Source organism: Micromesistius poutassou, assembly GCF_964030765.1.
Source record: "Micromesistius poutassou genome assembly, chromosome: 4".
NCBI classification, from domain to species: domain Eukaryota; kingdom Metazoa; phylum Chordata; class Actinopteri; order Gadiformes; family Gadidae; genus Micromesistius; species Micromesistius poutassou.
In genome coordinates, this window is record NC_140274.1 from 1554041 (window position 1) to 1569508 (window position 15468).

General features: G+C 45.8%; 1 protein-coding gene across 1 annotated transcript in view; it reads right to left on the reverse strand.

Moving 5' to 3' along the window:
- Window positions 1–1047: 1047 nt before the first annotated feature.
- Window positions 1048–15468, reverse strand: part of ecel1 (endothelin converting enzyme-like 1) — a gene marked incomplete at both ends in the record, with an annotated part of 19560 nt that continues 5139 nt past the window's right edge. Inside the window, 4 exons of the mRNA XM_084467204.1 lie at window positions 1048–1147; window positions 6029–6105; window positions 7184–7279; window positions 7521–7586. Coding sequence (XP_084323330.1) covers window positions 1048–1147; window positions 6029–6105; window positions 7184–7279; window positions 7521–7586 — 339 coding nt within the window. The remainder of the gene's footprint in view (window positions 1148–6028; window positions 6106–7183; window positions 7280–7520; window positions 7587–15468) is intronic.

Consider the following 15468-nt stretch of genomic DNA (forward strand, 5'->3'; position numbering starts at 1 on the left):
AACAACCACTTATTACAAAATAGAAGAGGTACAGATACACAAACAAGGCGTGCAGGAGGTGCTCATTACGTTTGCTATCACCTCAATCCTTTTAGAAATCACAGTCATCAAAGGCCACCTAATGTCACGACGATATCAACGCCGGAGATCACATCTCCCGTTCCGATCACATCTCCGATGTGAAACTATGATGGTGGACGTGGAGGTGGGCCACTTCCTGCTGCCGGTGGAGCCCACAGGAAGTGACGTTACACTTCTACAAACCTCCGTAAGAATAACAACAACCGATAAATATTCATATTGGATTCTTAAAATACAAAAATAGATGATTTCAAAATAAATGTAAATCTATAAATATATGTGATCAAATGACATGTATAGCAGACACACAATAACACAGAGTCACGTTTACCCAGTCGTTGGTTACTGTAACCATGGACACACGTGTCTAGAACACACCTCCCACCCCCGGCCACGCGGCGGGGGGGTGGTGAAGGAGGTGGTGGTGGTGGTGTGGGGGTGGTGGTGTGGTGGTGGTGGTGGTGGTGGTGTGGGGGCGGTGGTGGTGGTGGTGGTGGAGGTGGTGGTGGTGATGGAGGTGGTGGTGATGTGGTGGTGGTGTGGAGGTGGGGGGGTGGTGGTGGAGGTGGTGGAGATGGTGGTGGTGGTGGTGTGGTGGTGTGGGGGAGGTGGTGGTGGTGTGGTGGTGGTAGTGGTGGAGGAGGTGGTGGTGGTGTGGGGGTGGTGGTGGTGGTGTGGTGGTGGTGGTGGTGGTGTGGGGGTGGTGGTGGTGGTGGTGGTAGTGGTGGAGGTGGTGGTGGTGGTGTGGGGGTGGTGGTGGTGGTGTGGTGGTGGTGGTGTGGGGGTGGTGGTGGTGGTGGTGGTAGTGGTGGAGGTGGTGGTGGTGGTGAGGTGGTGTAGGAGGTGGTGGTGGTGGTGTAGTGGTGGAGGAGGAGGTGGTGGTGGTGGTGGGGGGGGGTGATGGTGGTGTGGTGATGGAGGTGGTGGTGGTGGTGGTGGTGGTGGTGGTGGTGGAGGTGGTGGGGGTCACCACACAGAGCACTTCTCCGCAGGGTGCATGGGGGATCCTTTGGGGCAGTGGAACACGCGGGAGAACTCGTCGAACTGGGAGACGCTGCCGATGACTCTGAGAGAGAGAGAGAGAGGTCAGGGGTCAAAGGTCGTCCTGCCACCTCAACATGTTCTATCTTCTACTCTATGATTGAAACATCCATTCATAACAGAACTGAACTGATTATTACACATGATCTGTGTGTTCTCTCTCTATTATTATTATTGTGCATAGGAATGCACAATCTGGATATCCCTTGGCAATGACTTTTCATATTTGTAAACTTTATACTTTTATTTTACTTTACTTTTTGAGATATTCTACTTTTAAAATACTATTTTTACAATGGAAGTCACTGGGAGGACGGCGGAACCGTCCCATTCTCTGACACTTCCTACTTCAGACTTCGTAACTTTTTTTTTTTAAACAGAATTTCGATTCCCTTTATACTTTTTTTCATAATCACAGTTTAAGTTCCATATCGGTTTGTTTTCAGTTGGTCTCATTGATTCACGCTGAGGGAGGAGCGCAAGGACGTGCAGGCAGTGTTGCCAGATTGGGCAGTTTTTGCGCTCAATTTGACTACTCTTTACTACGTTCAGGCAGCGTTGCCAGATTGGGTGATTTTTCCTGCCCAATTTGACTACTTTTAATCACGTTAGGCTGGAAAAATGAGCATTAGGCGAGTACATTCAATTTCGGCTGGTTTTAAAAAGAACTGGCCGGATTATTATAATTCTTTCTACAAACATCAATCAATACCATACCTTTCATATGGCTTATCGTTTGTGCAGCTACTACTACTACTACTACTACCACTACTACAGCTAGTACCACTACTACTACTATCTTCCAACTTTGACAGTATTACACTTTAGCTTCCAGCTTTTGCAACAATGTATTACAGCCAGTGGCGGCTGCTCATCTTTCAAAGAGGGGAAGCTAATTTTCGGCCTACATCATATAAATTGTCAATTTATGTATATGTAAATTATCCTCTCTGTTCTGTTTCAAGGAAATGCTCTGTCATACCAACTAGCTGTCTTTTCTAGTGACTTGACCAGTGTCGTCTCAATGGCCAGCAGAGCTAGTCTGCTTAAACGGCCTTGGCCCATTGTGTTACGGGTGTAGGACTTGAGCCGCTTTAAACAGGAGAAGCTCCTTTCTACACCTGCAGATGTACGTAGCTCTAATTGTTGCCACTAATGAGAATAGTTTGTAAAGCTGAGGCATTGCACTGTCCAACTCCATGTCTTTAAGGAACACCAAGAAATCACACAGCTTTCCCCTGTCACCCTGCAAGTCCTGATCTGAATACAGGACTTGAAGTTCAGACCTCAGGCTCCCTGAATCAAAGTGATGGCTAACTACCAAAACAATATTAAACTTGAACAAGGAAATGTGGGGATTATGTTAAACTGAAGCAAGGAATTGTGTGTATAAGTGTATGAAATGTAAGACGAAAATTGTCTAGCAATTTCGCCAAGCAAATATCAAGAAATAGGTTGCAGTTTGTCTTTTGACTCGCTTGCAAAATCCACGATGGGACTGAGGACTGAAGAGAGCTCCGGCGACGTTTTATAGTTCAAAATCACTGTCAATCAAATGGCAACTCAGTCTTTCGCAAACCCTCCAATCATCACGCAGAATCCCAGCGTCCAGGCCAGCCCACTCCCCCATTCACCCCCAGAGACGCTGAGCTTCCGTGGGAGGGACATAATCGTAGCATTATCCAATGACCGTCGACTTTCGACGCACTAAAAAAAGCTGTTCTATGCAGCCCCATTGAAGTGGATGGACGCTGAGCTTCAACCGGCAAATGCACTGTGACGCTACGGGAGAGTATGAGAAGGAAATCGAGTCAGTCGACCTGCGATAAGCAGCTGATTCTGAACAAACTCGTCTTCGAGATGGACGTGTTCTAATGCATTTTTGGTCAATGAAATGTTAACACAACAATATATATTTGACCATTTAATTTTTTTAATTTTAGGGGAAGCTGAGCTTCCCTTGCAGTCTTAGAGAAATCGCCACTGATTTCAGCACTTTGCTTCTTCAGGTAATGCAATTCAGCGTCAGTCAGTTTTTGATTTCAGCTTCCAGGTTTTTCAGCAGTGCACTGCAATACATTTGACCTTTCAGATTCTTCAGTTCAATTAATTTTACATTTCTGCATTTTTAGCAATGCTTTGCACTTTTCATTCAGCTGTCACTTTATTTGTTTCCAACCATCTAATTATTTTTAAATGGTGTGCATGTTTACATTGTTTACTCCATTTCGACTTTTGAACTCTGTTCAAATCCCTTCGCTTGATTTAAGCCATTTAATGTTTCTTTACGTCTTAATCTATGTGTCTTTATTAAAACATATTTTCAACCTCACTTTGTACTACAGCACTCACCGCATTTTCTGCAGGAAATGCATTTTCTAATATTGACTGTGATTTACATTTTAAGAAGCATATCTACCTACCTCCTAATCTTACCCACAGAAAACAGATAATTGTTCAAAGGTTGTGCAATTAAGAGAAGACAAGAGACTGAAGTTGATGGTTTCTATGTTCAGTGTCTGATTTCTGTCCAACCATAACTCAACTCATCCACACTCAACTATCAATCTTTGCATTGGCTCTACAACCCTCAGCTGAATTTAACTCAAAAATGGTTATGGTTCTTAGCAGATGCCGTTATCCAAAGCGACATGCAAAAAGATCATAAAGATCACAGGCATTTCTATGCACAGTAATCCCTTATGCGTGGGATTACATTTTCTAGTTACTATTATTATTGTTGAATGTAACAGTTACCTGTAACACTAATTAAATGTAGTTCTTAGTCCAATAATTTCAAGTTTATTTGTACATTAATACTTTATATATCTTACTTATATTTCGAATTTAGTTCTACATGCTAGTCTTCTATGTTTCATTTTTTGCACATTTTGCTTCTATGTGGCCCAAAGCTTCATCAAATTGTGAAAACATCAAAACAGTGGGTGGTGATGAGGTGGTACTGGTGACGTGTGGTGGTGACCCCAAATCGGCCCGAAAAAAAGTTGTGGGCCCCAAATTGTTTGATATCCTTGTAATACCTGGGCCCCTGGGCCCCTGGGCCCCTGGGGTGCCGGCCCCATTTCCTAATCTCGCCAAGGCCACAAAATGTGTGGAGCCGGCCCTGTCCCACTGCAGTGGCTCTCTATGGGAGACGCTCTCTGTGGCCCCGGTCTGGCTCTATGGGAGACGCTCTCTGTGGCCCCGGTCTGGCTCTATGGGAGACGCTCTCTGTGGCCCCGGTCTGGCTCTATGGGAGACGCTCTCTGTGGCCCTGGTCTGGCTCTATGGGAGACGCTCTCTGTGGCCCTGGTCTGGCTCTATGGGAGACGCTCTCTGTGGCCCTGGTCTGGCTCTATGGGAGACGCTCTCTGTGGCCCTGGTCTGGCTCTATGGGAGACGCTCTCTGTGGCCCTGGTCTGGCTCTATGGGAGACGCTCTCTGTGGCCCTGGTCTGGCTCTATGGGAGACGCTCTCTGTGGCCCTGGTCTGGCTCTATGGGAGACGCTCTCTGTGGCCCTGGTCTGGCTCTATGGGAGACGCTCTCTGTGGCCCTGGTCTGGCTCTATGGGAGACGCTCTCTGTGGCCCTGGTCTGGCTCTATGGGAGACGCTCTCTGTGGCCCTGGTCTGGCTCTATGGGAGACGCTCTCTGTGGCCCTGGTCTGGCTCTATGGGAGACGCTCTCTGTGGCCCTGGTCTGGCTCTATGGGAGACGCTCTCTGTGGCCCTGGTCTGGCTCTATGGGAGACGCTCTCTGTGGCCCTGGTCTGGCTCTATGGGAGACGCTCTCTGTGGCCCTGGTCTGGCTCTATGGGAGACGCTCTCTGTGGCCCTGGTCTGGCTCTATGGGAGACGCTCTCTGTGGCCCTGGTCTGGCTCTATGGGAGACGCTCTCTGTGGCCCTGGTCTGGCTCTATGGGAGACGCTCTCTGTGGCCCTGGTCTGGCTCTATGGGAGACGCTCTCTGTGGCCCTGGTCTGGCTCTATGGGAGACGCTCTCTGTGGCCCTGGTCTGGCTCTATGGGAGACGCTCTCTGTGGCCCTGGTCTGGCTCTATGGGAGACGCTCTCTGTGGCCCTGGTCTGGCTCTATGGGAGACGCTCTCTGTGGCCCTGGTCTGGCTCTATGGGAGACGCTCTCTGTGGCCCTGGTCTGGCTCTATGGGAGACGCTCTCTGTGGCCCTGGTCTGGCTCTATGGGAGACGCTCTCTGTGGCCCTGGTCTGGCTCTATGGGAGACGCTCTCTGTGGCCCTGGTCTGGCTCTATGGGAGACGCTCTCTGTGGCCCTGGTCTGGCTCTATGGGAGACGCTCTCTGTGGCCCTGGTCTGGCTCTATGGGAGACGCTCTCTGTGGCCCTGGTCTGGCTCTATGGGAGACGCTCTCTGTGGCCCTGGTCTGGCTCTATGGGAGACGCTCTCTGTGGCCCTGGTCTGGCTCTATGGGAGACGCTCTCTGTGGCCCTGGTCTGGCTCTATGGGAGACGCTCTCTGTGGCCCTGGTCTGGCTCTATGGGAGACGCTCTCTGTGGCCCTGGTCTGGCTCTATGGGAGACGCTCTCTGTGGCCCTGGTCTGGCTCTATGGGAGACGCTCTCTGTGGCCCTGGTCTGGCTCTATGGGAGACGCTCTCTGTGGCCCTGGTCTGGCTCTATGGGAGACGCTCTCTGTGGCCCTGGTCTGGCTCTATGGGAGACGCTCTCTGTGGCCCTGGTCTGGCTCTATGGGAGACGCTCTCTGTGGCCCTGGTCTGGCTCTATGGGAGACGCTCTCTGTGGCCCTGGTCTGTTGGACCTTCTGTGCTGCTCCCTCACACATCCTTCCAGTTATTCCATCTGTTTGCGTCTATTATTGACGTGCTCTGTCATCTGTAGTATTTATTTGGACATGAGTAACAAGAGGAGTACCTGTAGTGCTCGGGGGCGTGTTTGTCGGTCAGAAGCTGCAGGTAGATGGACTGGGACCTACGCTTCATGCACCAATTCTGACAAAATATAAACAGAAGAAATGGATTGATTATATGACACACACACACACACACACACACACACACACACACACACACACACACACACACACACACACACACACACACACTCACATCAGAGATGGAAATTAACATTTTTTTACCCAACTTTTTTACCATACACATTATTTTTCCATCAGAAGTGATTTCTACTGTAAGTAGGTGCTACCAAGGAACTGAGTTGCAAATGTTACACTCTTACTGCATATGATAAACAATACACAGGTATCTGCCATGTTAAGTCATGTTTATTTCAAAACATTTTATAATTGAACACAGACCCCCCTATGGACAAAAATGTATATCACGGTACGATTTGAGGCATAGATGGTAACGGTATTATATCACAGTGTGTTAATTTTATCTTCTAATTTCTATATAAATGCTTCTGAAGGGGTATCAGCCAGGGTATCAGGTATCAGCGTTCACTCCCTGCAGTCCAGAGTGAATGCAGCAGGAGGAGAAGGTCATTGTTGCCGTTTGCAGACTCCCAGAGCTCTATATCTAAATAATATAATATAATATAATATAATATAATATAATATAATATAATATATAAGTATCTATATAATATAATATATAATATCAAGGCCAAAAGCTGTGTGCGCCTCCGGATGATATTATGAATCGTCTCGAAACGTCTCTGGTACTTCCACAACAAGTAAAGACTCGTAGTGGCGGTTATCTCAGCCATGGTGAAGAAGGACTTGGGGGGAAAGGAACTTAGGCTTTGACTCTCTGAAGTCCAGAGTGAACCGCGACTTCAGATTGATGTGGAAGGACCAGAGACGACGGAGAACCTAGAACCTAGCCTACCGGTCACACCGGTCACACGGTAACGTCTAAATCCATATTGTAGTGCACACACCGGTGTACTCTCTATACCGTTTATACTGCAGTACACCCCTAGATATGCTAATTCGATCAGACCTATGCATACAAATCGACCCGCATATGGTGTGTGGCGGGTTTAAACTTCCATCCCTGTGTTGTGTTGTGTTGTGTTGTGTTGTGTTGTGTTGTGTTGTTGTGGTACCTGGGCGAAGGCGATGAACAGCAGCTGCTCGTGGGTGTACTTGAGCCCAGGGAGGGGCCGCTCTGGGCCATGCTCCCTCACCCACTTCTGATAGGCCTGGAGAGAGAGAGAGAGAGAGAGAGAGAGAGAGAGAGAGAGAGAGAGAGAGAGAGAGAGAGAGAGAGAGAGAGAGAGAGAGAGAGAGAGAGAGAGAGAGAGAGAGAGAGAGAGAGAGAGAGGAGGAAACATGCTTGTTGATTGAGGAGAGCCAGAGACATTGAGGTGGACCCAGCAGAGTGATGAACAGCGACTGGGTGAATATTGTTTCCGGTATCAATGACCAGCTGGTCTGACTCACGTAATAGGACAGCTTCAGGCCACCCATGTCCGCAATGTTCTCCCCCAGCGTCAGACGCCCGTTCACCTGAGAGGAGAGAGGAGACGTCTGAGCACACGTGGACCACATGGAGACAAGGAGCTCATGTTCTCTGGTGGACCTCTGATTGGTCGTCAGTCAACAGACGGACCTGGCTCTAAGCTCTTCAGCAACGACAAACAAACATTCAGAGTGAGTGAAGCACAATGACTTTAGTTCAGGGTCCAGTTCTCCAGAGGTTAACAAACCAAAACAAACTCAATGGTTGGAATTCGACTTGGGAACAAATGAAGCGGTTGAACTTGTTTCACACTAACTACATCAACATCTTGTGTGTGTGTGTGTAAGTGCCGTAGCATAAATAAGTTTTCTTTAATTATACACACTTAATAATCAACACTTCAATTTCATGTAATAAATAAATAGATAATATTTCATGTTGGGTTAAAAGGTTAAAATGTTAATATAATGTAACTGAACCGATGTGTTAATGTGCTGCAAGCGCACGGAGCTAACGTTTTGTTCCTAGTTTCCCTACGTCATTAGTGTTGGTTGAATTGATGTAAAAAAGCATGACCAAGTGTGTATGAATGGCGCTCGTTAAGTGCAGCGATACCATAAGTTTACCTCTGAAGTTAGAGCAGACGGCCAAGATACAAGCACAGTAAAGAACTTAAACCTCTTTTCACAACAAGCGGCCAGCCAGGTATTTTATTTCACCATTTTAATGCACTTTATTTCCTGTATTATGCATGTCATTTTCACGTGCCAATTAGTGTCATATTTCTGTTTTATTTTGTGCTTATGTAAATACTAGTGTATCATTTGCTGATGTGGCGTTTTTGTATTGTGTTTATTTGTGATAGTTTTCACGGCGTAAAGACGTAAAGGAGTAAAGCAACGTGCCATTAAAGAACGCCCGTTTCAAAGAAGCCAACCTGTGTCTGTGTTGTGACGAGAGCTACAGTGAAAACTCGGACTGCTCCTCACAGGTAGGAGAGACGAGAAGAGCGCGTACCGACGCAATGAGCCAGCGATCAGATAAGGAAAGCCCATGACGCACTGTCGGCATAGCGACTGCATGCAGCGGTGATTAGACGGTGTTAGAAGCGCAACCTTTCAAATCAAGGCAATAAGTGCCTCCTCCACTTCCTTCAAGTTTAAGTGGTAAAAATAAAATAATAAAATAATAAAAGTGGTAAAATAGTTGCAACAAAGAACTCAGATCTATTAACCCTGTATTATACTGTGCTTAGCCTACATGTTTTATGGATGCATATTTACTGGTGTTAATTGTTGTTACACATGACAAAGTTTAAAGAGTACCTATTTTAAAAAAATAATAATAATCTCATTCAAGGATTAAGTTGTTAAAAGTATTTCTAAGCTGATTCATTTTGCAACTAAGGTTTATTGTGGATAATTTGTGATAAGTAATTTCAACTTGCTTACTTTGTTTTGAAAATCAAAGTTAACTTGAGATAAGATAATTTGAGTGTTTAAAAGGTTTTCTTGGTGTGATATTCAAGTCTATATTAAAAAAAAAATAGCCTTCACACATTTGTCAAGAAATTCATAATTATTCACTTTTTGGCTACTCACATTAAAGCTAATATTCAACACATGTCCAAGCCATTCAAGTCACCTCAAAAGGTCTGAGGCAAGCACTGAAACCTGCATTAAAGATCCTAAGGCACCTGTTCCCGAAGCTACAGACGATGAATATGCAGACCACGTAGAAGAGTTACGTAGAAGTGAAAGACGCCGAACCCTCACAGAAAGGGGAAAAGAACTTCAAGAAGAAAGGCTGAAGAGTGTAAAACGTCGATACAGAATCACCTATGAGAAGTGGAGGTATCACGCAAGATTAGCAAAGGAAATATTGACTGATGAAGCATCAAAGGACGAGTTGAATCAGCTCATTGAGAACATTCAAAACACCTGCTCTGAAGTAAAGGTCATTTATGAAGAGTTACGAAGAATACAAACTCCTGAACAAGACCTGCGGTGCAGAGTTGATAAGTGTGTAGAACTTTCAGGATTCATTACACAAAGGGCAGATAGACAACTTAAAGGGCTTACAACAGACGACGAGGAAGAACCTTGGCCTGATGTCGGATCCACCCTAGACTCAACAGGTTCAATGTCAAAGCCAATGTCTTATCGATCAAAATGTGGTTCTGCTACCTCTAGCTCCATCGCAGTCAGAAGAAATGAGGCTGCAGCTGAAGCTGCTGCATCCCAAGAAATACTGGCAGTATTGGAAGAACAAGAATGGGAAGAGACTGAGCTGCAAAGGCTAGAGGCCGAAGATAAACAACGACAAGCAATATTTGAAGCTGAAAACCTAGCTAGACAGCAGACTATGGAAGACAGGCGCAGAAAGCTAAACCGTCTAGAAAAAATGAAAAAGTTGAATGCTGCAAAGGCTAGAGTAAAGGTCTATGATCAGGCTGAAGAAAATGTTGAAGCAGTTGACTTACTGTATGAAGTTAAACCTAACACAACACAAGCCTTCCATACCTCCAGCCCCTCATTCATCCCTCAACCTCTTCCAATCCCAATTCAAGCCCCCCACACCTCAAGCCCCTCATTCATCCCTCAACCTCTTCCAATCCCAATTCAAGCCCCCCACACCTCAAGCCCCTCATTCATCCCTCAACCTCTTCCAATCCCAATTCAAGCCCCCCACACCTCAAGCCCCTCATTCATCCCTCAACCTCTTCCAATCCCGATTCAAGCCCCCCACACCTCAAGCCCCTCATTCATTCCTCAACCTCTTCCAGTCCCAACTCAAGCCCTCAATGTCTCAAGTTTTCCGTTCACCCTACAATCTCCAACAGTTCCAAGTCAAAATCAAGCTTCACCAACTTCAATGCTTATGCCTCACGTGCAGAACAGCTCTGACTTGATAAATGTACTCGCAGAAGCTATAAGTGCCAACTGGCTTCCAACACCAGAGCCAGCAGTATTCACAGGAGACCCTCTGAAATACAAAGATTGGCAAATGTCATTTGAAACGTTGATCGACAGAAAAAACATTCCTCAGAAAGAAAAACTGTATTACCTAAGACAGTACCTAGGTGGCACTGCAAAAACAGCCGTCAAAGGATTTTTCCTACTAGGCACAGAAGCAGCATATGGGTCAGCCTGGCAGCTGTTGGAAAAACGTTTTGGAGACCCATTCATAATTGGAAAGGCCTTCAGACACAAGCTGCATGACTGGCCAAAAATTTATTCCAGGGATGCTCATGAACTCATGAGAGACTTTGCAGATTTCCTCTGAAGCAGTGAGGCCGCTATGCCCAATCAAGACCTTGGAAGTTCTCGACTGCAATGAGAACCAAAAGATTCTGCTGAATTTGCCAGATTGGTTGGTATCCAGTTGGAACCGCAAAGCAATGGAAGCAAGACAAGCATACTCTGAGTACCCACCATTTAAAGAGTTTGTAAATTTCCTGTCGAAAGAAGCAGACCTTGCTTGTGATCCCATCTCCTCAGTACAAGCACTCAAAGGTGTGGAAAGTGACAAACCAAAGTATCCACGAAGCCATACTGTTCAAGCAAAGACGTTGTCTACCAATACAACGCAGAACAACATCCCATCATGCATTTTCTGCAAAAGAGTAGGACATGTCGTCGCTAAGTGCAGAAAGTTTGCAGAAAAAACAGTTCAAGATCGTGTCAAGTTTGTGCAGGCAGAAAAGCTTTGTTTTGGATGCTTGAAGACTGGTCATCACTCAAGAAGTTGTGATAACAGAAGCACATGTGAAAAGTGTCAGAAGAGACACCCCACATGTCTGCACGACGACCAGTTCAGGGAACGTCTAAGGTCGACACCCCTGAGACATATCAAAGGAAATATCACCCAAAGGAGAAATAACTGCAACAGCAACCACTAACAGAGTCATGCAAGAGGGACCAAACACACAAAAGTCCTTGATTGTACCAGTCTGGGTTTAATCCACTGAACAGCCAGACAAAGAAGTGCTCGTCTACTCACTCTTGGACACGCAGAGTGATACAACCTTTATCCTTGATGAAGTGGCCCAAGACCTCGACACAAGCAAAGAGAATGTTAGTCTGCGGCTATCCACAATGTCTTCAAGGTCAATGGTTATAAACTGTCAGAAACTAAGAAACCTTCAAGTGAGAGGATACAACCTTAAGAAAAGGATTCTATTGCCACCACTCTTTACACAAGAGTTCATTACAGCAGACAAGGCACACATTCCAACTTCTGAAACAGCTCTAAAATGGCCTCATCTGGAAAAACTGGCAGACAAAATTCCACCACTATTAGACTGTGAAGTAGGCCTACTGATTGGCTATAACTGCCAACAAGCGCTTTTGCAGAGAGAGATCCTGTCTGGTGAAGAAAGTCACCCATATGCTCAGCGAACCGATCTAGGCTGGAGCATCGTCGGCTGTTCAAACCCAGCAAGTGACTTTGTTGATGCAATAGGAACCAGTCAAAGAATCATAGTGCGACAAGTAACACCTCCTATGCAGCCATCAGTTGAGCTCAAAGGGGAAGTACACTTTGTATGCATAACTCAAATCAAAGAGATCACTCCGACAGATATAATCAGGGCTCTCAAATCTGATTTCACGGATCACACTGCAGACGATAACCCAGTTTCTCAGGAAGACCTTCTCTTCTTGTCTATTGTGAAAAATGGGATAAGGCAGAAGGAAAACGGACAATACAAACTCCCACTTCCTTTTAAGATGGACAAACCAAATCTCCCAGACAATAAGCAATGTGCAGTTCATAGGATCTCGTCATTAGAGAGACGTTTGAGAAAAAATGAGCAGTACTACAAGGATTATGTCCATTTCATGAATGACACAATAAAAAGAGGAGATGCTGAGAAAGTACCACAGCCTGAGCTTGATAACCAACCAACATGGTACATTCAGCACCACAGGGTCTACCATCCTCACAAACCGGGGAAGATTTGCGTGGTTTTCGATTGCTCGGCTCGTTTTCAAGAAACCTCTCTAAATGATCATCTCTTGACTGGACCAGACCTGACCAACACATTGGTTGGAGTGCTGTGTAGATTCAGAAAGGGTCCAATAGCCATCATGTGCGACGTGGAACGGATGTTCCACCAATTCCATGTTGCAAAGGAGCATCAAGACCCTCCCTCTGGTGGGACAATGGCGATCTGGACTCCAAACCCTCTGTGTACAGGATGAAGGTGCACCTGTTTGGGGCAGCTTCTTCCCAACTTTGGATTAAAGCAGTTGGCATTGCAGGGTCATGGAAGGTTCAGCGAAGAGTCTATCAAGTTCATTCTGAGAAGCTTCTACGTTGATGATGGCTTAACAAGCGTCAAGTCACCTGCCGAAGCCATACATTTGGTAGAAGAATCAAGAGCCTTGTGCAGATCAGGAAACCTTCGGCTGCACAAATTTATATCCAATGACAAAGAGGTGACCAACGCCATACCACCTCAAGAACGTGCCCAAACCAAGGATCCAGACATGGCCCTAGGAGAACTTCAGCTTGAGCACGCACTTGGAGTCCAGTTGTGCATCGAAGCAGATTAATTCCAATTCAGAGTGGAAGTTAAAGAGAATCCACTGACAAGAAGAGGGGTTCTCTCTACCGTCGCCTGTGTCTACGATCCACTAGGGTTTGTGGCCCCCATTCGTACTAGTTGGCAAACAGATACTTCAAGCTTTATGCAGCGATAAAGTAGGCTGGGACGAAGAACTTCCTGAGCACATTCTTCCACAATGGGAGTCATGGCTTCAAGACCTACCTCACCTAGCAGCTCTGAAGATCCCAAGAAGCTACCTTCCATCAAGCTTTGGGGAGGTTCTGCAATACCAGATTCACAACTTCTCAGATGCAAGTTTTAGTGGTTATGGTGCATGTTCCTATCTTCGAGCTATAAGTAAATCTGGACAGATCAGGTGATCTCTTGTCATGGGGAAAACAAGAGTAGCACCCACCAAACTCACAACAATCCCAAGACTGGAGTTGTCATAAAACTCAGTCCAGAGTTTTACTGGACTGACTCAAAGGTGGTTCTTGGCTACCTGAACAACGACGGCAAGAGGTTCCACACGTTTGTTGCGAACCGGATTACAAGAATAAAGTCTAGTACAAACCCTGAGCAGTGGCGACACGTCAGCTCTGAAGAAAATCCGGCAGACTATGCCTCAAGAGGCCTAAATGCAGCCCAGCTTAAAAGGTCTAACTGGCTGAAACTTTCTCTGGCAGAAGGATCTTCCACGCAAAGAAGAAATAGTGGGAGAAGTTGAAACAACTGACCCTGAGCTTCGTAAAGCCCATGTTCACAGAGTCAAGACAAGTGAACTCAATTCAGTTGTGAACCACCTCAGTAAGTTTTCCGACTGGTCCAGAGCAGTGAGAGCCGTAGCCAGGCTCAAGCGATTCATCAGAGAATACAAAAAAATTCAACCAAGAACGAGCAAAGCGACTAGCCTTGAAGATAGAAGAGAAGCTGAAATCTTTATTATCAAGCTGGTGCAAGAAGAAGCTTTTGCTGAAGACATCCAGAGAATTCAGCAACAAAAAACCAACACCCTGAACAAGCACAACAAGTTGCACCGTTTGAATGCCTTTTTGGATAAAAACAATGTCCTCAGGGTGGGAGGAAGGCTAACCAGATCAGGCTTGCACTATGACGTAAAACATCCCACCATACTGCCGAAGAAGTCTCACATTTCAGCTCTAATAGTCAAACACCATCATGAGCGTGTACAGCACCAAGGAAGAGGCGTAACTACGAACAAGTTGCGTGCCAAAGGAGTATGGATTTTAGGATGTGGAAATGTAGTCTCATCTCACATCTTCAAGTGCGTAAAATGTAGAAGGTACAGAAGAGGTACAGAAGTTCAACAAATGGCAGACTTACCGGAAAAGCGGACTGAGACATCCCCTCCCTTTATGTACTGTGGCATCGATTGTTTTGGCCCCTTCAGTGTTAAGGAAGGAAGAAAGGAAATGAAACGATATGGACTGTTGTTCACCTGCTTATGCTCAAGAGCAGTACACATCGAAACACTTAATGATTTAACCACAGACGCCTTCCTGAATGCACTTCAAACCTTTATAGCCATCAGAGGACCTGTACGCCAATTAAGGTGTGATCAGGGAACAAATTTTGTGGGTGCTAGAAGAACATTTTGTGTGTTGCTCAAAGGAATGGATCAAGAACAACAACAAACATTTGGTTGTGAATTTGTGATGAATGTTCCATCAGCAAGCCATATGGGTGGGGTCTGGGAGCGCCAAATCCGTACAGTTCGAAGCATCCTGACTGCCATTCTCGACAAGTCTACAAGTAGACTTGACACTACATCTCTGAGCACGTTTCTTTGTGAAACAATGGCTATAATCAACAGCAGGCCGTTAAGTGTTGAGCATCTGTATGATCCTACCGGTCCAGAACCGCTTACTCCCAACCATATACTTACGATGAAATCTTTGGTTATTCTTCCCCCGCCTGGAGAGTTCTGCAAAGAAGACCTGTATCTCAATAAAAGGTGGAAAAAAGTGCAGTTCCTGGCCAACGAATTCTGGCGAAGATGGAAGCGAGAATACTTACTGAACCTGCAACAAAGGCAGAAGTGGCAAAAAACATCACGAAACTCAAAGGTAGATGACATTGTTATTCTACGGGACGACAGCTCACCGAGAAATGAATGGAAACTTGCCAGGGTGGTAGAAGCTCACGCTAGCGCAGATGGAAAGGTGCGAAAGCTGAAGGTACTTGTCAGTAGCACTACACTTGAGAAAGGAAAGACACTTACCAGATCATTTCACCTTGAAAGGCCTATACACAAAGTAGTAACATTACTTGAGACTAAAGTCATAAACATAAGGTCACATACATTGAGACTTGAACATTTTTATTTCTTTCAAGATCTTTGCTAAAGGAAATCCCAC